Below are 26,997 nucleotides of genomic sequence, written 5' to 3'. Positions count from 1 at the left end.
ACAGACATTAACAGTTTACTGTTTATGTTATACAGTTCAGCTAAAACAGTCTTCAACAGTGTGCCAATAGCCTCCATCTTCAGACTACCATGTTGAAAAATAATGTTCACCAAAACCTTAAATATGCACAAATATTCATCAAACTCTGGCATAAATCTTGATTTACAGCAACTATATTAGCTAAATTCACTTTTTGTTTTACCTTAAGCATACACTGTTAACAATTAAAAAAATAACAAAACACACAAATGATACATTTGCTAATGCTAAATATGCAAAAGTTAAAAATGACCTCATTCATCATAAAGTGCCATGAAATCTCTGCTGTTTGAGCTTAAAATCATGCTTTTTCAAACCTGATGTTTCCAGAATAGTCTGGAACAAGTAGTTGGAAAATCTAATTTAGAGGCTAAGCAACAAGTTTTCCATGGAGTAGTATGAGTTAACATGTGATTACAAAGCTGATCAATAGAAATTAGATAACTCACTTGACAGCATCATTCATTATACATTTCATTTCTGCATACACACACACACACACACACACACACACACACACACACACACACACACACACACACACACACACACACACACACACACACACAAAACCCCAAAAAGTACTCCAGCATTCAAAATATGAAAAGACATTTATTTATGGCAGCTCCGGTAGAGCACAGACCCTGGATGTGGGCAAGTATTTAACCTGGTACAAAATAGTACCTCAGTTTCTCTCACACAAACTCCTTTGCTTTCTAAGTCTCACGGATGGTTTCTCTGTGGTGGTTGTACATTATAAGTACATTTGTTGTAGTGAATATTTTACAACTATTAAATCACTTATAACTTTTCATACCATCTGGGTTGTCTACATGGTAGCATGTTCATGCAGTTCTTTTTATGTGGGACAAACATCCAGGGAGTGGACAGACAGAATAGCTGTTCATCTTTGTGATACAAGGTGCAGGAGTACCTGCAGTGCATTATATAAACAAAACATACGTCATACTGCCACTTTAACTTGTTGGGAATTGATAGGATTTTGGGGGATAATTTAACCCCTTTACAAAAATATGGTAAATTGGATATACTTGAAAAGAAATGGATTGCTATGTTAGGTACTACCAATTAAATGACAAATTTTTGAAGCAACATTTCATTATATTTTATATGTTTTTCTGAGCTTTTTAAAAGGTATATATTTGTATGATATTTATATGACATTATACCTAAAAGATTTTATTAAACAATTTTTTTCATCATACTACTTCATATTCATACAATGATTATTTTTCTATCAATTCTTGGTAAAATGTATTTCATTATCTTGAATTTTATTGGCTGAAATAGTTGTGCTTTGTTGTCAGTTGATATTTAAACTGAATTTTGCATGCTAGACTACATTTGCAGTGAGGACACAGTGTGGCAAACTGATCAGTCTGTTGCATTTTATTGGAGTTTCTGTGAACAAAGTTGTTTACTATTTTATATATAGATATATATATATATATATATATATATATATATATATATATACACACACACACACACACACACACACACACACACACACACACACACACACACACATATATATATATATATATATATATATATATATATATATATATGAGTCTCTGTTTGGCTACCGAAAACTAGAAAACCTGAACCGCAAAATTGACAATCTTCGAGCAATGTCAACATCAAAAAATAAAACATCGAATGGCCATAGTCAACCAACATCGCACACACAAAACCAATCAAAGTGGGGGGCTGCACCCACCACACCCCCAACTATATATACCGACTTTGAGATCACACTATAGTGAGGAATAGGGCAAATTGATAAAGTTTCCCTTCATTTACTTTATGCATCATGTTACTTCCTGGTTTTTGTCAGCTATGGCCATTTGATGTATTTTTTTTACGTTGACATTGTGGAATAATTGTCCCTTTCACTGTTTTATGTTTCTTATTTCATGGTTCGAGGTTTTTAAAATTCGGTAGCTGAACATGGACCCCTATATCTAGATACACACACACACACACACACACACACACACACACACACACACACACACACACACACACACACACACACACACACATATTTTATGTTTTATTTTGACACTGGGTTTCCATTCTCTACTGAGAAAGTCATTGAAGAGTCAAACAGCAATATGTTCTGCCTTTTGAATATATAGATAGCCCATATACAAGATGTTGAATGGTGGATGCAATTCCATTCAGAATTTTGACTCATTTTGTAATATACTCATCAGACTTGGTTATGTTATAAGTTTGTGGCCTGAGTTTATCACAAGGGCACTCTTACATTTTTCTTACATTGCTAGTAGACAGGTGAATGACAGTTTGCAAAAGACTTGTGATGAAAATGCAATTTTTGTAGGGTGGATAACATGAAAGCCAATACCATGGTATAGATAGATAAGGCCCAGACTACAACCCAGATGGCATACATTTGATGAGTGTCTTTAGTTTCTAAGGTGCTGGGAGTGGAGGATGGATATGCCTGTCCTGGGGGGGGGGGGGGGGGGGATCATGTGCACATGGCACACAATATGGTTTGATTTCCCTGGCAGAGACTGAGGAATGCTTTATACAATTGGTTTAGGTGTCTTGCTGACATTAGTTAATTGTAGATCAGTGTGGGTCACTCATTGCACAGCCCTACTACATGGTGTTACTGCACATGCATTGGGTAGTGACACCAGTACAAAAACACCCTCATCAGCAGTATGTCGCGGAACATGATGCTTTAATCTCCTTGCAAGCCTCAATCATTAATCAGAGCAAGTTTGGGAAGTCCAGGAAGGGTAGGCACACCCAGCAATCAATGAGGGGCTCTGGGGTGTGCTGATGGTCAGCTGCAGGAGGCAAAATGGATAAATAAAGTATATGTAATGAAAACGAGGCACTAGAAGAGTAAGAAGTCGTGCCTAGAAGAACAGAGGAAGAAATTAAAAGCTTGAATAACAAGATACATTATTTGGAATTGTTAACATTAATACCAAATGTGACACTTATTTATATAGTGTATGATGTGTGTAGAATAAGAAAATAAGTACTTTGTACTGAAAATGCATGTGAAAAGAAAACACAGGTCCAGCAGATTTCTTGAAACTAAAGAAAAAATTCTGATTAATTTAGGTTTCTACGTGAAAAAGTAAAGATAATATCATACATTTATGATGAATGCTTAATCAGCTGTAATATGTGCTTATTTCCTAGTTGAAAACAAGTCAACCCCACCAAAATAAGACACTTACATATAGTTTCTGCTACAGCACCATAGCGATATGCTGTGTTATAGAGACTTGTCAGTTGACTCACTGCTTTTCCAGCAATAGTGTTCTGTGGAACATGAGCAGAAAAGACAAAAAAATATTTATATATTATATACAATGAGCTGCAAGGCATATGCTGACAACTTACAAGAGAATAAATTATCTGACAAGTTACCCAGTAAACAGAAGCAAAAATGTTAACAGTATTTATTGACCCTTTTTCTGATATTCTTTCTTCACATATGTAATGGCACCACTGATTTCTCTATTACAAGCTAAATAATATGCTTTGTCATACTTTAATGAAATTTAGATGGATATATTTTTACAGGAAGAAAGTCAACGTATTCCGCTTTGCCATGAGTGTATCTCTTAAGCAGTCCTGGCCATGGATAATGGCTTTTGCACAAATATGGATCTCAGGCTCATCTCTAATCTTGGGGGGGGGGTGAGTGGGAGAGAGTGGGAGTTACATCCTGTCTTTCTCTTGGTTATGCAGCAATTTGGGATGCTGGACTCATGAATGAAAGGGATGAAGGAAGAGCTCTGGATGAGTGGTTGATGGCCAGAGCATCCTGACTGCGAAAAATATTCAGCAAAAAAAAACAAAACAACTGGGCTGGTGTACTACTGCCGCTCATCTTGCATCATGTTGAATTTGTCATCAACTGATTTACTTAATATTGCTAAATATATTATGTCATGTGTTTATCTGAGTGGCTGCCTCAGTCTGCCAATGTGAAAACCCATACTCTCCACAACACATGACCAGCATTCACATCATGTTATGTCTTTCTTCGTCAAGCAGAAATATTTTTTGTCATTGTTCACAATGTCTACACATCAACATAAATTTTGACTTTTAATTTTTACATCCATATGCTGCCACTGCACAGCAGCCAAGCTGTTGACATCCTGATATTGTTGATTACAAATGGACATTCAAGAGAGATGCCTGACTTTTATCAGGCATTTCCTATGAAAATGAGCCCTATCTGGAGCTCAGTAATAATTCTCAAAACAGTCATGCATGACAGTACGTAACAGCTAAGGCACACAACATGCTACAAAAAGGCCCATTGCACCCTGGTAAAGACTACAAACAATCTTTACTTGTGTGTGAATGTTAACAGTGTTTAATGGTTCTGTACTGCACTGGTTGCACCTAATAAGTTTACCAAAATGCATTTACTTTCTATATTGTTACATAATGTTTTCTTACCTGATCTTTTGCCTGGATTTATATAAATTGCAGATTGTTTTAGGCATGGGAGTTCACAGGTTAGTGCTAGGTAAATGATTTTAACAATCATATCTTGCCTAGCCATGCATCCTAGAAAGAATAATTAGTAGGTTTGCCTCCCTTATTGATAAGAGCCATACTGCTAATCCCTGGAGTTGAATTATAAGGACCCAAGCAATCATCAAGATTTAACTCGATGGAGTCTGTGGTGTTAAATCCTTTAACATCCAATGGAAGTTTGTTCCATAGGTACAGAATCTTTTAGGTAGTGAACCTTTCTCTCAAAGAAGTCTTAGTTATGTGTTGATGTAAAATGACATTTTTTGGAATGAGCGTTCCTAAACTTATCAGTGCTTTTGGCATAGAGAAAAGCTAGCAAAACATGGTTTTTCAGAACCAAAGAAAGTATAATTCAGAGTTCTCCAGAAAGGAGTCTGAACAAGACAGAAACAGTGAATGATGATTTAGTCTATCAGGATAGTTAATGGAGCCTAGTGCTTTGATTCTCTTTGTTAGGAAATATTGAAGTCTTTCAAGCCGGGATACATGTCTGGTAACATACATACCAATCAGATTTTCTAATACAATGATTGGCTGATTAGGCTAGGAAGCTATGGAAAATTATCTCTTTGAATCTTGAGGCTATTCTTTTTATAATAAACTTGGCAATAATAATAAAATAATGTGCATTATAACTGATACCTGACACAAAATACAGTTCATCATCAATAAATATACTTAGATCTCTAATGATAGTATCACAATAAGTGGAGTTCCACTTATGTGGAAATCAATGGGAATGACTTGATTCCAAAATGCAACTATACTCCTTTTTTTTTTAATTAAGTCTAAGACCATGAGTGGAGTACCAGATGTCAACTCTTCATATAGCTCTTCTTGGAGAATACAAGATAGATATACTAAAATAAATTAAAAAAACTCCATATAGCCCTTCTTGGAGAATACAAGATAGATGTATTAAAATAGAAAACAAACTAGTGACCATTCATGTTAGAGATGTAAAACAAACATGAAATTAAACTAGAATCTCATATTCTTCAAATGCCATATAATTACTGTTAAAATATTCAGATGTTTTGTGAAGCATTAAGGACAGATAGGTTCAATTTAACTAAAATATGATGTTATAGAATTTCCCCATATCAGCATACCTTAATAATAATAATCAATATCCTCTCCTTTGGATTAATATGGTTACAAAGAATATAACTAATAATCTGTTAAAGGAAACAAAACACACATTTATTGATTTCATTTCTTTGAAATTAGAAATGTATTTATTTTATTTATTTTTATTTATTTAACATTTGTTAACCAGTAAAGTCCAACTTGGAATAAAGCCAATTTTCAGCGGAGGCCTGGGGAGAGACACTCCAGATGCACGTCTTTGTAATGTGGGAGGAAACTGGAGCACCTGCAGGAAACCTACACAAATGCAGGGAGGACATGCAGATTCCATACAGAAGACACCTCAGCTGATAATAAGGAAATTAAAAAATAAAGACTGGGATTCAGTACACTTTTTCCTGCATGGAAGGGACTGTTCCCATGCAGCACGGCAGCGCACCATGCATATTCATGAAGGCGTGCTGCCATGCAGTAAAACAGACACAATTCTATGTACATGTGCAAGGGGGGTGTTTGAGAGAAGTGCTCTCACAATACACAAGCCCCCTGCACACCAGAATTGCCATTCGGCAATTTAAAATGAGTGAGAACATTTGTAACACCCTCCAACCCATCAGGGTAAGAAATCTGGTCAAAGCCATAAAGGACAATCATCCCTACCAAGGCAAAAGCTGATAGAATAACAGATTTAGCATAAGCACATAGCGTATGCCTCCCAACCCTTCAGAGTAAGGAATGTGGATAAAGCCATAAGGGACAAAAAATAACAGGTTCAGCATTAGCATGGATATTCTGAAGGGTACAAATAAAAAAACACAAAAAATATATTTTTTTATACATGCAATAAAGTTTAAGCATAGCTGTGTGGGTGTGCCTGTTGCTTAGCTAAACTTAGTCCAGCTTAAATAGCACAAGAAGTTAAATAGCAAGAGAGATCTAACATAAGCAGTACTGCAATAGTGTAGTGGTTAGAGCGTACGCTTTGCAAGTAGCCATTCCCGGTTTGGTCCCCACTGTAACCACTTTACATGTGAAAGCAGTACATAAACATTTTTTTTATAATTAGCTACTAAATAACATATATTTGTTAACCAGAGTACTATAGTAGGTCCAGATGTGAGGTGTCAGTTTAATAAAGTTGTGAAACCCCAATATAAACACAAGTGCCCCATACAGTATAGACACACATGAATAAATGTAATGAAAGCATCTTGGGGGATGTCATAGACAGTAAACAATTTTATAATATGTAATGAATGGTGAATCAATCCCATACAGCGGATAGTCTATAAAATAAAAACTAAGCAATGCTAAGCATTGCACAGCTCTGCTTAACAGGTGTAAGCATTGTGTAAATATGACTGCTAAGCAATGAGTAGCTCAGCTAAGTGGATTTGCCCATTGGTAAGGAGTGCTGGACCTGCCCCTTTAAGCACTGCCAACCTTAGCTAAGCAGGTTTGCCCGCAGCTTAGCTTAGCTAAGCATATTCAAAACTGTCCAATCACAGCAAAGGGTGGGAAATCGGCTGTATTTAAACCCTGCAGGTGGGAATACAGCTCATAACTGGTTGCAGCTTCCCACTGTAGGCAGTATAGCAGGTGTTGGCTAGGGCATGCACTTCTGGGCACAGTGCTGGGGCATACAGGAGTCCAAGGTCATGGTAGGACTCCTGGTAAATAACCATGATGAGAGACTGCTGCAGGGCCAGTACCAGGGCTCCCAGTATAAAGCGGAAGCCTGGGACCATCTCGGCCATGATCTCACCAGTGCCACTGGTATTCCCCTCAGACTGGTGAACAGGTCCAGCACCACTATGCCAACTTGAAGTGGAGGAAGAGGGAGCTCTTGGATGAGTGGGTCCAAAAAGCAAGGCAGAGGGGTGATGTCCCAGCAGTGTGTAAGTATTCATATGAATAAATGTTTACCAAAGTCCAGCCTGTGTATGTGATGGATAGGTATGCTTAAATATTTTTCTATTCCCTTTATAGCTGCAGCTGAGCGGGCTATGAATTAGGAAGCCCATGCCAGCAGGTTGCAAAGGCTGAGGCATGAGGCTGGTGAGTAACAATCCTGCTTGTAGTAGTCATACCAAATAAATATAAAGTAGTAGAAAGTCACCTGGCAGTATAAAAACTGTGTATGGGTTGTACTGAATAAACCAGACAATATGACAGTGATAGTCCCATATAGGTGATAGTCAAATAAAACCATAAGTGCCTGGCAATAAAGTTCTAAATCCTGGACTGGTTGTGTTTACTCTGGTATTGTATGGCATTTAGTGTTGCATTCTCTGAATAGTAATGTTGTGTTAACTACTGTTACCCACACTGTGCTACATAAAAAATATGTCTAGGAATGTCTGTATAAGACTGTTGTAAGTACAAGGTCAGATTGTACAACCAAGAGAGGCTTAGACAGAAAACACTAAAGGAACAGACAGCCATTTCTAAATAGCTCACGCTGATGAAAAAACAAATTGTTGTATTTTTAGCACACACAGCCATGGTTTGAATCCTGGCAGTGGTAGTAAGCTGTATGCATCATCATACCTCTCAACTGTAAAACTTTCCCCAGAATGTCCAGATATTTGGCTCATATTTTTGTCCTGTCCCTCTTTTTTCAAGGCAAATCAGTGGGATGATCTCAGGATTGTAGTCACCAAATAATGACATACATTTAAGTGTCAGACTTCAAATCCTTCAGAAAATTTATATATTAAAACAAATTCTGTTACTCTAGCAATTGTTTAAAAGTTTATAAGAGCAATATTCAAAAGATGTCCCTATTTGTACCCCCATGTTGTCAAGCTTTGTCCAGATGTTGTGCATTAAGAGATTGAGAGGTATGTGCATAATTTTAACTAGGAATCTGGCAATATGTGTAGAAACAATCAGGTAGTGTTAACAAACACTTCCTCCACAGGTCTACCAAGGAAGAGAAGTAGAATAAGGCAGTTGAATTATATACTGTGTACAAACATACCACTGCCCAAACCAAGGCCATAGGGTATTGTAATAATACCTGTAGAGTAATGATTAGAGCAATGATCATTAAAGTTGTGAGTACTGCAAGGATATACAAGTTGTTAATTGACATCTCTTACTCCCATCATATCTGTAACAATAATCTAAACACCCAAATCAATGGGTATGTTTACACCAAATCTAATGTTGGGACATATGTCCTATTGTTCAACAAATATTGAAATGTGTTTCTATTAATGTTCCATGTTGTAATGCTAACATTGCTGGCCTGTTGCTATCAATGTAACCTGCATGCCATTGTAATAGCCACTGTGGTTCCATATATGCATGTGTTCAGTTTGCTATGCAACTGTTCCAAATCTGTTGTTTTGGGTTAATGGGAATATCTATGCATGCTGTTATAACTAATCATGGATTGTGTTGACTATTACTAACCCACATATGTTCTAAAGCTGTAACACCATAGCATGTTTGAGAAGGCACGTCCCAGTGGACTCACCTCTCCCACCTCATCTGGCCATGGCACCGGGTCCCAGCACATCTGGGAACCACCCAAAGACCTCCTCAATCCACTGGTCCTGCACCACCTTCAGGTGAAATTGCCTCAGGGGATGGGGCTTGTCCACCCTAGGAGAGGACGTGAACAGGATGCTGTCACCCAAAGCCAGGTCCAGGGTTTGGTGCACAGCGAGCTCCAAACGGTATTTGGAGATCTGCTATGCCAGCTTGAGGGCTGTGTGACACAATTAGAGGGTCAGCCTGCCCCTCCTGCTAACCCCACAGCATAGCCACCTTCAGGGTTGTGAAGGTGCAGTGGTGACTGCCCATGGATGAGGACTTCAGTCCCATTGTATCCATTTGGGGGATCATGGGCTTCCGATTTCCAAACACCCCTCCCTTTCCAAAGAGATTACCCTCACATGTGTCATATACCGCTCCTGTATGCTGTCTTGTCTGTCTTTTCTGTCTTCCTACCCAACCTAGATCCCCAAATATACCTACTATCTTTCCGCAACATCCCAGTCTCACCTTAAAAAAAAAGATTTTACCCCATACATAGCTGTCCATTTTGCACACGTGTTCACAATCTGGTCTAATTTGGCTTCACAACACATTATTGTTGTCCTCACCCCTTCCTCAGGGGTTTGAGTGTCCAAATCTACCTCCGCATTCAGTATATATGCACAGCTGTTGCTGTGGAAGAAATGGACACCTATGGACCATCCCTACACTCGTCCTGTCACATCCCTAGCTACTTTCCCTATTATCTTTCCCTCTGCATGTCCTCTTTTACACCACTTTCCTATCACCCCTTTTTTCTTTTCTTTTAAAGAAATTAGTGTGGGGGTAAGCAGGAGTAAGCACTTTTAAACAGTAGTAAGTGGGATTAAGCCTGTTTGCATATCGCTAAGCAATGCCTGCTCAGATTAAGCACTTTTAAGACTAACTGTCTATAAGCATATTTAACTGGAAGTTAGCATTGCTTACTGCTGTGCAAACCCACTTACAACTGCTTAAAAGTGCCTTAATCACTCTGCATCCAACAGCCCTTGTTCTGCCCAGCAAGAAAATAATCAGCCCTAACCAGTCTTGAGCCCAGGACCCTGTACACCATAGTCAGAGCAATGTACCACTACTCCATTAGAGCTGTACCACTGAGCTTTTTTTTTTTTAAATATATCATTCACTACAGGTGTAGAATACTATGGAACAAACACTGTGGAACCAGCATGTTTGTAATATATAAATATACAAATATAGATGTGTATGGTGATAGAGACATATGAAAAGTGCATACATCAGATATATGTAGCTGTACATACTAAATTACACATATAGAATATGTACATATATATCATAAAATAATATAATGTGTAGATATCAAACAAGAAATATACTGATGTATCAATAGTTATATATATATATATATATATATATATATATATATATATACAGGGATAACTATATATTAACATAATATATACATATATATATATATATCTATATATATATCTATATATCTATCTATCTATATCTATATATACATATACATAAATATACATATACAGAGGTATCTATATATACATATATATATATATATATATATATATATATATTTATATATATATATATATATATATATATATATATATATATATATATATATATATACTGCAGTGGTGGTGCTGCGGTAGCATTGTCACCTCACAGTAAGACGTTGTCCTGTTCGATTCAGCTACAGCGCCTTCTGTGTGAAGACATGCGTGAATGGGCGCACCTTCATTGAAGGTTATGCATCAGGGCTGGCAACTGGGCACGTAAAAATCTACTGCCAATCATTAGCGGACCGGAGTTCTGCTGTGGTAACCCCTAACCAGGAAAAGCCAAAAGACACAACATATATATATATATATATATATATATATATATATATATACATTCATACATACACAGATATAGATATATATGCATAGACACACACACACACACACACACACACACACACACACACACACACACACACACACACACACACACACACACACACACACACATATATGTGTGTGTGTGCATAACGTACTGCAGTTATAGCCAGCACCATACCTCCCCACCCTCAAGTGCAAGAGATCAGGACAAAGGCTGCAAAATGGGAGGGGCAATGGACCAACACTAGGGACACAATGTACATCTTGCAGGTATAAGTGTAGAATGTCGCTACAGGAACAGGGTGTGTGTTAGCATACATGTTCAGAAGGATGTCAGTTATGAAACTGTAATGTATGTCATCATATACTGACATACATCCCCACATGATCACAGTGATTCACCACAGGAAGGAATAAAATGATACTGTGTAACAGACCAGAAATATGGGCAATAACGGACAGTCTGGAACAATCTGGCTGGTGACAGGTATGCTCAGAACAGCTTAGTGCAAGAAAGCATAACCAAGCCTGACAAAGGGCGGGGGGGGGCAGGAAAATGTGGACATATCTGACATACTGGTGTAGATGAGCTGACACGTGATGCAGTAACACCCTCCTGTCTGTTTCAACATCTATTGAGTGGAATAGCACAAGTCCAAATCACAGTGACTTCCCCAGGAATTAGTCATGTAAATCTTCACATCCCCCCACTGATGTCAGACATACACAACACTTATGGGTGACAGGCAACACTACACATCTGCCAAATATCTGGGCATAGCATCACATTAGGGAAAATACATTGACCTGCAAACCATGTCACCAAGCAATATCCAAACTATAGGCAGACTGACACAACAAAAAAGCAATCTTGCTATGGGGGAATACACATGTAATTGCAAATATATCAGGCACTCCAGGGATGTAACAGCAGTGAGAAACAGACACCAGTGTGAAAGTGCATACAGTATAAGGAGTGTATGAACCAAACTGTCAGCATGTTTGACACTCACACACTACCCCTACATGTAATGGTCCAATACACAGTGTAGTATGATGCCTGACTGTGTTATGGGGCACATCACAGTCATACCTTACAAAAATGTAACACTTGATAGAGCACCAGAAACTGGATCTGCATGCAAACCCAAATAGAAAAGGAAACATAACACTTACATCTACCCCCCCAAGAAATATCATATTCACAATACACTGCTACACAATCCTGACAGTCTGTCAACAATATCCAGAAATACAAAGACCTCCCAACTGTACATACTGCCAAAGAATGTCGAGGCCTTATCATCATATATAAGACCTCTTAAACATAAAATGTCTGGCAGTCTGATACCTAACTGGGATGATATTACAAATGATGTCGCTAAGTAATGATATACCATATGTCTATGCCTCCGACTGCATGATATATGGACAAAGTTTGACATACTCATGGACAGAGGCCTAAACACAGGTCCAGGATGGAGATATTGCTGTTATAAACTGAGAAAGTAGCTGGTGTAACAGGGTTTATTGTATCATATCTGTTCTGAGCAATATGAAGTCAGAAACAAACATGGATGTTACCATTTACTGACTATCCTACAGAGCATGCTACTGACCTTCTGAATTCAATAAATGTGTGAGTAACACACTGAAAATAAGAGTACAAACTCTGGGCAGTCTGAGCTATGTCAACCACATAATACTCTCAAGACTGCAGCCATATCCACACAAACCCTGTCAAACTAGCAATACTTCAATTGTATAACAATACTCACAGTCTGTCCCTGTGTCTGGAACAATTGTCCCTGGTGAGTCGGGCTGTCTTCACAGTCTCTGTCGTACGTTGTTAGTAGAACAACCCTCTGTGATGCTGTGTGTAACACACATGCATGAAAACTTCCTCACAGGCAAAGAAAGGGCTGACAACTACATGAGGTACAGAGTTATAGGACTGTGTTTCCAAGCTATTGTCTACAGGAATAATACCACAGCTGTTCCACATGGAATTAGCATGTGTTGAACTCCAATTCATGCACAGGCCATCAGCTGATCCTGACCAGTACCTACAAAAGGCAAGCTGCTGCCTCTGCAAAACAGATGTACAACCTACATCCCAGAGAGAGAGAGAGAGAGAGAGACAGAGACAGACAGACAAGAGAAAAAAAAAAGAAAAAAGAAAAACCATCATACAGCAACAGGAAAAAAAACAGGTATGTCAAACATGTATGCATGTAATGGACTGCAGTTGGGGGTATGTAATAATGGGAGATAGGAAGTTTAATATACATGTCCCAACAAGACTTGCTGTACGGACATATTGCTGAGCAGAACCCATGGCCATAGCATCTCTGTCCATCTGCAGTGACATAGAATACAGCTCAGGCCCCGGATGTCACACATATATCCAGATATGAATTGTGAATACAACTATGTTATGCATGTTTGTCTCAGAAATGTCATGGCAATTGCATAGTGGAATAATGTCACAGCTGTGTGTGTTAGACTGCATGTGATATACCGAGCTCATACCATTCAACTGTCCATTGTTATGCACACTGATCATATTTGTGCCTCATATTTGGAGTCATTTACTCAAAGACTTGTGTCATGTCTTGCAAATAATAGGCAACCTGCAAACAATGACTTTACAACATCTCCCTCCCTTTTGTTGGCCATTGCTGTTTGGGGTCCCCACAGCAGTTCATCTCTAACCATGTCATCCACTCCTCTGCATCTTGCTCTAACACACCATACACCTGCATGTCTGCCATCACGACATGCATACACCTTTTGTAGGCTGTCTGCTGTCCCTGTAACCTGGCAGCCTCATCTGTTGCAAGATATACTCAACATACTCCCTCAGCACATGTCCAAACCAAGCATGCCACTGTCTGGCATTGTCCCCAAGCTATCCAACCTGGGCTGACCCACTAACACACATGTCCCTAATCCTAACCCCCTGTCACACACAGTGCAAATGTGAACATCCCACACTCTGCTGTGTCCAGCCCTGAATCATGCCTTTCTGTACAATACCACTGTCTACAACCAATATAATGTAGCCAGTCACACACCCTCCTGTAGACTTTACATATCACTCTTAATGGTACTTGTTTGTCACAAATAATTCCTGACTCCCTTCCCCCAACACACACAACCTACCTGTACTCTCTCGTACACCTCTCCCCCACACTGCCCATGACTCTGAACTGGTGTTCCCAAGTAGTTAGACCTATCCACCTTCCAAACTGTACGCCCTGCATTGTCACCATTCCTCTATCCCCCACCCCGTTCACACACATGCATTCTTACTTAGTCCTGGTGACCATCATTCCTCCCCACTCTACAACATAACCCCACCTCCCCAGGGTCTCCCCAACCTGTTCCCTAGTCTCACTACAGACCACAATGTCATCTGAAAACTGCACAGTCAACAGGAGCCCCTATCTGATCATGTCTGTCAACCTGTCCCTCACCACTGCAAATGTGAAAGGACACACAGCTGACCTCTGATGTACTCCCACCTCCACCTTAAATCCACCTGTCATGTCAAAACCAGAAATCACTGATGCCCCAATAGCCTCCTACATATCCTGTAGGTGTCTGACAGACTCCTCTGGCACCTCTGACCTCCACATACAATACCACAACTACTCTCCAGGCAGCATGTCATATGCTCTCTGCAGGTGCACACAGATACGATGCAGCTGCATCTCAGCTTCAGTGTAGAGCTCCATCAACACTTGTGGATCAACATTTGCATCTGTACTGCTCTTATCTGGCATGAAACCATACTGAAGATCATCAATAATCACCATGTTCTCAACCTAGCTGCCACCACCCTTTATCATTACCTCATCTTGTGACCAATCAATGTTATTCCTCACTTACTACAGCTCTGCAGACCACCCTTGTTCAGATAAGCAGTACCCATACATATTCACCAACATCTCATACAACCTCTCACTTTCCAAGATTATAGAAACAATCCAGTTAAAAATACCACTACCATATCTCAGAAACACCTCCAGGCATCCAGAGGTATGTCACCTGGAGCAACAGCCTTTGCACTGTTAAACCCCCTCATAGCTATCCTTACATTCTCCTTGATAATCTTTTGCACCTCCTGATTAACCATACTCACCTCAGCCAACCTTCCCTTCCTGCCCCATTCTCCTCATGGAACAGGCCATCAAAGTGATGTTTTCATATGTTCTAAACACATTCCTAGCTTGTATGTTTCACCCATATTCCTTTATCACCCTTTTGTGGTGCACATCCTTCTTTGCTATGTGCCTCTGTCTCACCAATAGCTACAGGCCCTATACACCATCCGTGCTGTCCAACATTACATAAACTCCTCAGACTCCACATCTGTATGTCAGACTCCACATCCATAGCCATGTCCAATACTCTCTTTGCCATGCACCCTATATCTTTATACTCATGTCTACTCTCTACATCTGTCTGTCAGTCCCACTTCTCCTTTGCCAACACCTTTCTCTGAATACTCCCCCTGTACTTCTTCATTTCACCACCACATGCGTAGGAGCAGTCACCATCTGGGCAGCATGTCAACCTGTGTCTGATTGAGCATAGTATGTCACAGGTGCATTAATGTAATCCTGAGTACAAATTGGATGCATCCACTGAGGGCAATTGGAAGGCCATCCCCACATAAGTCTGTGGTCTCACAGGCAACTATCCAACCCACCCTGTAACGGAGGTCAGCCACAGCACATACACACACACCATAGCTAAAGACGACCTGCTTCGGACATGTTTAGGACAAACATCACCCCCCTGACTCAACATCAATATAGAAGGATATGTACACCACATGCACCCCTACCCTTACCATTAATCAGGTGCAAACTGCCTACTTACACATAATGCTATGCATGCCCATATAATGCTGCTAGGTACTGGAGTATTATTTGATGTAATGTAGCTACTGATAATCATTACTAGTGAGCTGTCTCTGTAAAGAACTATGGACAATGTCTGATGTCCTGTGATGTGTTTTTCCCTGTTTATGTCTTTCAGGTGTGATGCAGAGGCTTCCAGCCTATGCTGCCCAAGAGACAGCAGCCATAACTAAGGCCATCCTGGAGCATTACCACATCCTCTTCAGTCAGGGTCTGCAACAGGGAGAGGACAGCCCTCTGGGAAGACCTCACATAGAGAGTGAACACCTTGGGGAACCATGGCCACATGTACAAACAGGTCAGGCACAGAGCAACTGACCTGATTCAGAGTGCACGGCAATGGGCTGCTGTGGTGGCGAGGGACCGTTCTGCTACTGGTGGGGGGCCAGCCAGAGAAGCCCCACTTACAGCAATGGAGAAGCTCCTTGCCAACCTTGGGGTAGCCCACAGAAAACAACCACTACAAGATGTAGCTGTCATGGAGATGGGTGCCACCCAGGAAACCGACGAGAAGTGTCCAGGTAAGGCAAAAGTCCACATAAGTGTACTGAGGTTACATTTCAAAGTGTGATTAATTATTTAATTGATCTAATTATCTGTAATTGTGTGTAATATATATATTAGAACTATAGGTTGATTGTATTATTGACTCCTGGAAGGCTTGTTTGTGCCAAGGTGCCAGAATTTTTTATTAAAAGTTCTTCTTACTTTGATTGTGGTGAAGCTTCTATTTCCTGGCTGAGTAGTTTGTTTTTATATTTTCTTCATTGGCATTTTTTTGTGGTGTACGTATGGCCAGTGAATCTTTACAGTAGCTGCCTCACATTTTTTGAGAGGATTTGTCGGTTTCTACTTCCATTCAGCCACCTGGTTTGTCTGTTGGGGACCGCTCTATGGAAGAAACAGCAGGTACTTCATGTAGCGGTTCCACTAGGTCCTGGGAACATCTTTTGGAAGTAGGAAGAATGAAGAGATTTCTCAATCCATTCCAAGAAGTGGGTAAGGTAGACTCTGTACATCTGTCTACAGCAGACCGTACCCTTTTAGATTCCTTGGAACAGTTGCTACTTAAAGAAAATGCTTTGCATTATAATATATTGGGTCATCAGAGATATCTGGATATTGATGTGACTCTCCGGAGTTTAAGATTTAAAAAAAAAAACATGACACCTTTTGATACCTCTGTCCCAATAGAAGTGGACTTTGAAAAAAGATGGAGCTCTGTCACTCACAAATGTGTTAAGGAATGGTTATTTATTTTGGTGGAAAGAGACAGTATTAAACAAAGAAAAGTGAAGGAGGATATTGTGACTGCTTGTGTTACTTTATCTGGACAGTTAGGTGTTTCTCGGTTTGAACATTTACTTTGTTCTTTGAATGTAATAATAGAAGAAACATCTACAGATATTAATAAAAAGAAAAATCAATAAACTTCAGTGTGATATCCGAGATTATGACTCTGGTATGGCTTTTAGAAAAGTAGCCATTCAGGATCAATCCGGAAGATATAAGAATACATCTGGTAAATCTAGGAAGCAGCATAACATCTCTTTTTCATCATCGGATGGTGTATGTACTTCGGCTGAATCTGATGCAGATAATAGTGATTATCCACCATTACCAGCACTGAAACAACCACCCTATTGGAAAAATTATTTTCGCAGCCAAAGTAAACAACCAGAGAAATAAACCAATGGACACAAACATCGTTTTGACGGAAATAGAGATGTACAACAATACCGACAACAGAGTACGAGGACTAAATATTGATTATGAAAAAGTTTGTAGTGTTATTAAACAAATATATGTGAGACTCATGGTTCTGTCTTGAATCTGTCTGGAGTCAACTTAAGTGATATAGAAATTTCTGTATTGCAATGTGGACTTAAGTTTATTCTGACCTCTCTCCCCAGAATGCATTTTTTAAAGGCTGAATTTTTTTAAGTTGATTAGGAAACTGCATCTGATTGATCATTATGAGTGTGATACTAATTATAAATATGAGAATGATTTGTTGAACATGTCTATCAGTGAAGAGGATGAATCTGATTTCTTTTTCTCTTGTAACTCCTTCACTGATTCTCTAGATAATTTTAATGCATGTTGTTTATTGGATACAGAGAATGTTTTATATAGAAGTACTTTTATTCCCTCTGTTTCTAACCAAACTATACAGCAATTTTTGAAAATTATTAATTTTGCAATGGAAAGCAGGATGAAGGAGTTTGCCATCATGAAGAAAAATGTATTGATTAATTTGAGTAAATGTGAATGGCAAGCATTATTAAGTTTGAGTAGTAGACAAGATATTGTAATAAAATCTTCAGACTAGGGCTAGAAAATTGTTGTAATGTATTATAAACAATATCTTAAAATGTGCATGGACCACTTGTCTGATGGGAAGGTTTATAAGGTATTAATGATAGTGATTTTTACTTGGCTGTTCAGAACTTTAAGGAACTAATTGATAAGGGTTTTAGACTGGGTTATTTTAGTAGACAGGATGTTAAATATAAATTTGATACTGAAGGTAGCTCTTTGGCTAAGTTTTATTGCCTGCCCAAAATTCACAAAAACCTTAGATTTCCCCCCGGTTGACCTGTAGTGGCGGCACATCATTATTTCTTATATAATATTGGGGTAGTCTTACATTCTTATCTTCTTAAATATGTTATAAAATTAGATTCTTACATCAAAGATACTTTTCACATTTTAGATAAATTGAAAAACATTAAATGTGAAGATGGCTATTATTGGATAGTACTAGATGTAAAGAGTCTTTATACTAACATCACTCATATGTTAGGAATTGAAGCTCTTAAGTTTTTCTTAGGAGATAGCCATGTTAGTAATTATGTTATAGAATTAGTTTATTTTTGTTTAACTAATATTTTTTTTTTAATTTAATTATTGTACCTATCAGCAACAACAAGGAACTGCCATGGGTGCATCTTTCGCACCCATGTATGCTAATTTACTCATGGGTCTTTTTGAAATTGAATTTCTTCATAAATTTAGCTTTTTTAAGAATTTTGTAGTTCTTTATTTTAGGTATATAAATGATTTGATTTTTTTATGTACGGGTGGTGCTGATTTAGCCTCTTCTTTTATAAATGGTTTAAATGGTAATCAATTTCAGTTAGAATTCGATGGTTTACAAATGGGGAAATCAGTAGTTTATCTGGATGTTAAACTAGAAATAAGGTGGAATGCTATAGTTACTGGTATACATAGGAAATATACCAGTCATGTTTGTATTCTTGAGAGTAAGAGTTGTCACCCCCTACATACTATACAGGCTCTACCCTATAATGAATTACTTAGAGTGAATAGATTATGTAATGTTGCTAATATTTTGGAGAAGGAAATTTTAAATACTTCTGTTGCCTTTAGGCAAAGGGGGTATGATGAAATGATAATTATTAATTCTGTACAAAAATTGCTGGATTTTTATTCTCGTTGTACTAATCTCTCTATGGACAAAATTAATAATAGTAGAAGTAGAGATATAGTACATGGTAGTAGAAAGATATGTTTTGTAACTGTGTATAACATTCTGAGTCATGAAATAGTAGACATTATTAAATACTATTGGCACTATTTGATTAATAATAGGGAGGGTGTAATTAATTTATACAAGGTTCCGTTTATTTCATATAAGAGAAGTAGGAACATTAAAGATATGGTAGTACATAATATATTCATGAATCTGAGTGATAAGTTGACTATACATCTGGCTAGTTATGGAACCTACCCTTGTGGAAGGTGTTCAGTTTGTTCTAATATAGTTAGATCTTTTGATAGTCTTAATAAAATTAGATTTTGTCCTACATCTATATATTCTTGTACTACTAAATCAGTAGTATATGCCCTGTCATGTCCTTGTGACCTATTTTACATAGGGGAAACAAAGAGAATTTTTAAGTTGAGACTCCAGGAACATGCCAGGGATATTAAAAACAATAATCTTATAAATCCTGTTGCCCTGCATTTTAATCTAAGACATAATAGTGATTCTTCTGTTCTAAAAGCTTGTATTTTAGAACAGATTTTAGGTGGGGTTGAGGGGATTGTAAAAACAATTGTTATATAAGTAAACATTATATATTTTAAAATTTAACACATTGTCTCCAGCTGGATTGAATAATGAATGCAACTGGAACATTTTTCTTTAAAAAGTTTTTTTTAAAGTGTGATTAATAGTTTAATTGATCTAATTATGTGTACTTGTGTGTAATATAGATATAAGAACTATAGATCGATTGTATTATTGACTCCTGGAAGGCTTGTTTGTGCCGAGGCTCAAGAGTTTTTTATTAAAAGTTCTTCTTACTTTGATTGTGGTGCAGCTTCTATTTCCTGGCTGAGTAGTTTGTTTTTATATTTTCTTCACTGGTGTTTTTTTTGTAATCAGGTGCAAACTGCCTACTTACAGATAATGCTATGCATGTCTGTACAATTCTGCTAGGTACTGGAGCATTATTTGATATAATGTTGTGGCTACTGATACTCATTACTAGTGAGTTGTCTCTGAAAAGAACTATGGATAATGTCTGATGTCATGTGATGTGTTTTTCCCTATTTATGTCTTTCAGGTGTGATGCAGAGGCTTGCAGCCTATGCTGTCCAGGAGACAGCAGCCATAACTGTGGCCATCCTGGAACACTATCACATCCTCTTCAGTTGGGGTCACCAACAGGGAGAGGACAGCCCTCTGGGAAGACCTCACATAGAGAGTGAACACCTTGGGGAACCATGGCCACATGTACAAACAGGTCAGGCACAGATCAACTGACCTGATTTGGCATGCATGACAACGGGCTGCTGTGGTGGTGAGGGACTGTTCTGCTACTGGTGGGGGGCCAGCCAGAGAGGCCCCACTTACAGCAATGGAGGAGCTCCTTGCCAACCTTGGGGTGGCCCACAGAGAACAACCACTACAAGATGTAGCTGTCATGGAGGTGCGTACCACCCAGGAAACCAACGAGGAGCATCCAGGTAAGGCAAAAGTCCACATCAGTGTACTGAGGTTACATTTCAACTGTGTAGTAACAGTCTTTAGATGCAGATGTCATTGTAAAAGTGGGGTTTAGTAATGCACACATGTGCCCATTTCAGGAGAAGAATAGCAAATAGTGTAATATCATAGTGTAGACTGTACCTGTGCATACATGTAGCATTGCTCCTGGACCAAAGGCTATTGTGAAGCTGCTGACAATACCTCTCCCTCACATTACCTAGGTACCTCTCGTCAACATGAGGCACAGCAGCCTGAGGCTGGTAATTATGAGATCTTCCTGTTGTGGCTTACTAGTACCCCAGGCATTTTAAGGTCAAGCCTGTAGCCATGTACTGAACTGTTACAGTCAGCAAATTGCATGTATCTGCAAGATCACCTGTGGTGGGGTTCACTGCATAATATCACAGGGGCCTATTTGCATGAGATGTCACATATCAGTAGCATAACTCACTGTTATTGCAGGATATCTGGATAATGATTGCCAAAATGTGGGGACAGAGTGCCAATAGCAGGGACATGTTGTATACAGTACTGTGGGACAGTGCATATAAAAGGTGTATACACATGTCACAATGCCAGATATGTGTGAGATATGACAATGTGAGCACAATACACAAGACCAAAGCCATGCAACCTGTCATGTGACTTATAATCTGTACAAGCAAATGTGAAACATACAACTCTGTTAATGGAACATGTATGTTGAGTGGAAACAGTCCAAATTAGATGCATATGTGTGGACAGGAGGAAGCTCATACTGGGGTATATCAGCATGTGATACAACCACAGCAGTTGATCAGATTGAGAACATACCTGCCATCAATCATGGATTCCTACAGTACCTGCATATATCAGTCAGCTCACATACCAGGATTATCCCAACACAGACCCACAGTTGCCTACTACAGCAAAAGCCATGGTTTGCATAACCTAACATGCTGCAAAGGGAGTGAACGCTATGGACACATACACACAGCATTGCATATGCCATGGAACACAGTGCCGATAGTCATCAAAAGGTGTACAAGAGATGGTGCAACAGTGATAGTTTGAAGAAGTGGACATCCCTACACATATGTTGGTAAAATCATCCCAGAAATGTCCGGAGAGGCTGCCAGGAGACATACAGCAACAGTAAAGGGGTGTGTGTGTGTGTGTATATATATATATATATATATATATATATATATATATATATATATATATATATATATATATATATATATATATATATATGTATGTATACAATGCTGTGTGTATATATATATATATATATATATATATATATATATATATATATATATATATATGTGTGTGTGTGGTGTGTGTGTGCGTGTGTGTGCGTGTGTGTGTGTGTGTGTGTGCATATATATATATATATATATATATATATATATATATATATATATAAAATATGTCTGTATACACACATATATATATATATATATATGTATACATGTGTGTGTGTGTATAAATATATATATATATATATATATATATATATATATATATATATATATATATATATATATATATATATATATATATATATAATATATCTGTATACACACATACATATATATATGTGTATACATATATGTGTGTGTGTGTGTGTGTGTGTGTGTGTGTGTGTGTGTAGATATATATATATATATATATATATATATATATATATATATATATATATATATATATATATAAAGTGCAGTTGGACATTGGATCCACACTCTGTACCTCTTACTGCGACAACTATGACCGGAGGCTCTCTAAATGGGGGTAGAGAGGTCCAAACTCGGAACTTCTTTCAATCATTCTCCTTATCCCTTCCACCCCAGCAGGATAGTTCTGCCTTGCAACAAAATAATAAGGCCTGTCAAAGTTTTGAACCCAGGGCCCTGTAAACTACAATCAAAGCAATGTACCATTGAATCATCTGAGCCATATAACATACTGATGATATTCCAAACATATCACTTAGTACAGTCATTCAACATTTTGGGAAGGAGTCTGTGGAATCAGTCAGTTACTCTATACATACATGTATATATGTATGGAGATGCATATATGTGGACAAATCTATACATAATGCATATACATTATATATATATATATATATATATATATATATATATATATATATATATATATATATATATATATATATATATATATATATATATATATATATATAGAGAGAGAGAGAGAGAGATACATCCACATGTATATCCACTTATATGCATAGATATATATATATAGAAAGTTGAATACATACATACACACTTCACACACACACACACACACACACACACACATATATATATATATATATATATATATATATATATATATATATATATATATTTATATGGGTTCACTACATATGACCGAAAGTTCATATGACCGAAGCCCATTTGACTGAGGCCAAATCACCGAAAGTTCATCTGACCGAAAACCCATATGATTGAGAACTCATTTGACTGAAAAACAGCACTGGCAGGTATATGCCCTGTTCCCCACTGTAGTGCGACCCTGGAGTGAGAATATAAAGTTAGGGGGGTGTGGGGGGCACAGCCCCCTACATAATTGCAGTTTATGCACTATTATATACATGTCTATCCATTAAAAATGCATTAAAACATACAACATCAGTAACAACTGGTTGCAAAATGTGGGGGGCTACATAAATATGCAGAAATATGTGACAGCTGCAAACACATGCAATCTGAGGGTCATGCTGCTGCACACTAGACATCTACATCTGAAAATACACTCACTGGATGTATTCCTTAAAATGGGGAACTATGACATCTGTGCTGCAACAGAGTCCTGGTTAAAGGCAGCAGGAAGCACCCCTGCACTACCGACCTATTACCCATTCCACATCTTTTTGCTGCAGAACTGTGACTGAAGCTCCAAAGGTGGTGGTGTTTCCATATTCATTAAGGAGGCACACACCTCCAGAGTGCTGATGAACTTAGGCATTACAGATCCTGCAGGCATAGCTAACATTGGGTAGGACAGTGGTTCAGGTCGTAGCCGGCTGTAGTCCCCAAATGTCTCAACACTCACACTCCATGTTCCTAAACACCCTGGTGGGTGATATTGTCCAACCTAACACTCACATACTGGTCTTTAACTACCCCACCATTAACTGGGAAAGCTACTCATGTACCAATGCATATGCCCATCACATCAACCTGGTCCTTCCTAACATGGGCTACTGTTGCTCAACACCAATAGTCAACTCATCCTTGTTATATCTGAACACAAATTAATCACCTTTGGTAATCCATGCCCCCCACACACACCCCTGCACAGGTAACCACCATGAAAACCCTTTCCAATGTTGAATATGGCCTAATAACAACAGAGGTGGCTAACCTCATGGCAGCCATGCAAATGGAGACTAGGTGCATGACAGCTGAATCAAACAACAATGCACTATGAACATGTACACAAATGCATGGGTACTGTCATACCCACTACAACCAGGACCCTCACCTCCAATAAAAGTAAGCTGATCTGGTGATCCCTTGCCATATAGACACGGTACAACAGAAGGCGGGAACCGATATGGAATAACGTGAACTCCCAAGACTGGAAATAAACCCTTATCAGCCTCAAATGAAGGTTAAGATCCCTCATCAAATACTACAAAGTTAATTCTGAGAACAGAATTGGAGTACATAGTGAAGACAACCACAAGGTCTCATACAGTTATGTTTAGACTCTCCATGGCAATACCAAGATTTGTTCTGAGCTACTAGACAATGGAACCTCCCAGACTGAGGCAACACATACTGCCAATGTACTAGCTGGCATCTTGAGTGCAAACATTACCCCTCAATCCCCCCCAAAGGACCAATCACAATACCAGTACACTGCCAGGCACCCAGTATTACTGCAACACAGGTTAAAACACCACTGTCCATGGCCAAGAATACAGCTTCTATGGGACCTGAGAATATCCCTGGCTGTGTTCTACATGAATTACAGAGTGACCTGGCACCTTACCTGTGTGCCATGTTCAAGCACAGCCTCACCTTAGGTTTTGTCTCTACTGAATTGTACACTGCTACAGTCACCCCTCTACACAAACAAGGTGTAACTACAGACCCTGGGAAATATCTCCCCAACTGTCTGACAAGTCTGTTATGTGAAGCTATGGAATGCATCATCATGCACCTAATAAACAGGGATATAGGAATCTGCAGACTCAGGATCCCACACAGTTTACCTTGGTGAAGGGTAGGTCATACCTGCTCACTCCACCTGGTCAACTTCTTGGTGTCACTCACCTGAGCTGTGGATGAAGGCAAGGTGACACATACAGCCTACAATGATCTGGCCAAAGCCTTTGATAACAATCCCCACTCACTAACTAGATGGGAACACATGGGTAGATTGGACATACTGCTGTCATATATTGAGACAGTTGCAGATGTCACTGGGTTTGTTGTGACATCCATTATGAGGAATATGATGTCAGTAATACCCATAGATGTGAGTATTTACTGACTGCATACCCCAGAGTCCACAACTGATTTACCAAGGACACCAAACTGTCTGCTGAACACACAAAACATAACAGACAGACATGTGACCAGTCTGTGGACAGTGTGCCAGTGAAGAGGTATGTCAGAGACATATCTCTGTGAGTCTTGACATCACACACTAAATGCATATCCATACAAACCCTGTCAATCTATAAATCCACCATGTGTATAACAGTACTGATGACATAGAATCTGTTCACAAATCTGGGGATATGTCCCCTATGTTGGTTGGCTGTCTCCACATGTCCTGTCCTGTGACATATTGCCACCCACTGTATGTGAATCTGTAGGCAACCGCCTCTGTAATGTCCCTCACACAGGCAAGGAAATGGGGCAAGGCCCACATGAAGGAATGTCCCATATGTCGGAACTAAGAGCAGTGTCCAGGTCCACAGCACAATGCAATGTGGGCACCTACATAATGGTATGGCCGTAGCAATACCTGACATCTGCACATCTGTACAGAGGACAGACAGTAAGTAGATAGCCAACAGGTTATGCATTAGGATGAATGTTTTGCAAGATACACGTCTGAAACTGAAAGATATGCCATTACACCATGACAGCAGTCCTCAATGACATATCCAAAGATATAGTAGTCTACAGTTAATATCAACATATCAGATCAATATCCAATAGGAGATACATATAATCATACAGCTCAAACACCAAGAACATGATACTCAGTACTCAGAGTCCAGCTTTGCATGCAGGGGTGTATGGTTCCAGTACTACAATCTGCAATCTACTCTTACTTGAAAAAGCACTGTTAAAAGTACTAACATAATCATACAATATGTGTTAAACTATTTCTGTCAACCAGTGCACTGTAGCTGATGTAACATGCAAGTGTGACTGCATATAACCTGGGATACTAACCATGTATGAAACAAATCCAAATAGAAAAGATTGTGGTACTACCCAGGTATACCCAGGTGTCCCATACAGTATACTCACACCCCTTTCAACTGTAATGACAGCACATAGAAGCATGTTATGTACAGGTAATGAAATACACTTATTAAAGATGTCATTATCCTGCTATTTTATCAGACTGGAATGTGATCACTGGTTACCAGGGCTGAGCTGTGATTAGCAGGTGTAAGCATTGCTTAAATTTAAATGCTAAGCAGATTTGTGCACTGGTAAGTGAAGCCTACATGATGTAAGCGCCTATTCATTTAATTGTATGTTAGCAGCTCTTAGCTTCATGCAAACCCATGCAAACCTGCTTAAAGCTGTTTTAAAGTGCCTTAATCACCCTGATTCCATCAGCCCTTGTTCTACCCAGCAGCAAAATAAATAGCCCATGCAGGTCTTGAACCCAGGACCCTGTATGCTATAGTCACAGCACTTAACCACTAAGCCATCTGAGCTGT

At 38.8% G+C, this 26,997-nt stretch overlaps 1 protein-coding gene across 1 annotated transcript in view; it reads right to left on the bottom strand.

Moving 5' to 3' along the window:
* The window catches only part of LOC122792897 (carboxypeptidase B-like), a 531,601-nt gene that overhangs the window by 74,734 nt on the left and 429,870 nt on the right, over positions 1-26,997 (bottom strand). Inside the window, exon 11 of the mRNA XM_044060455.1 lies at positions 3,291-3,375. Within this exon, the coding sequence (XP_043916390.1) occupies positions 3,291-3,375 (85 nt within the window). The remainder of the gene's footprint in view (positions 1-3,290; positions 3,376-26,997) is intronic.

The sequence above is a fragment of the Protopterus annectens genome, chromosome 2.part0 (assembly GCF_019279795.1).
Source record: "Protopterus annectens isolate FY-2018-M chromosome 2.part0, PAN1.0, whole genome shotgun sequence".
Taxonomy (NCBI): Eukaryota; Metazoa; Chordata; order Ceratodontiformes; family Protopteridae; genus Protopterus; species Protopterus annectens.
This window is presented reverse-complemented; position numbering and strand designations above follow the sequence as displayed.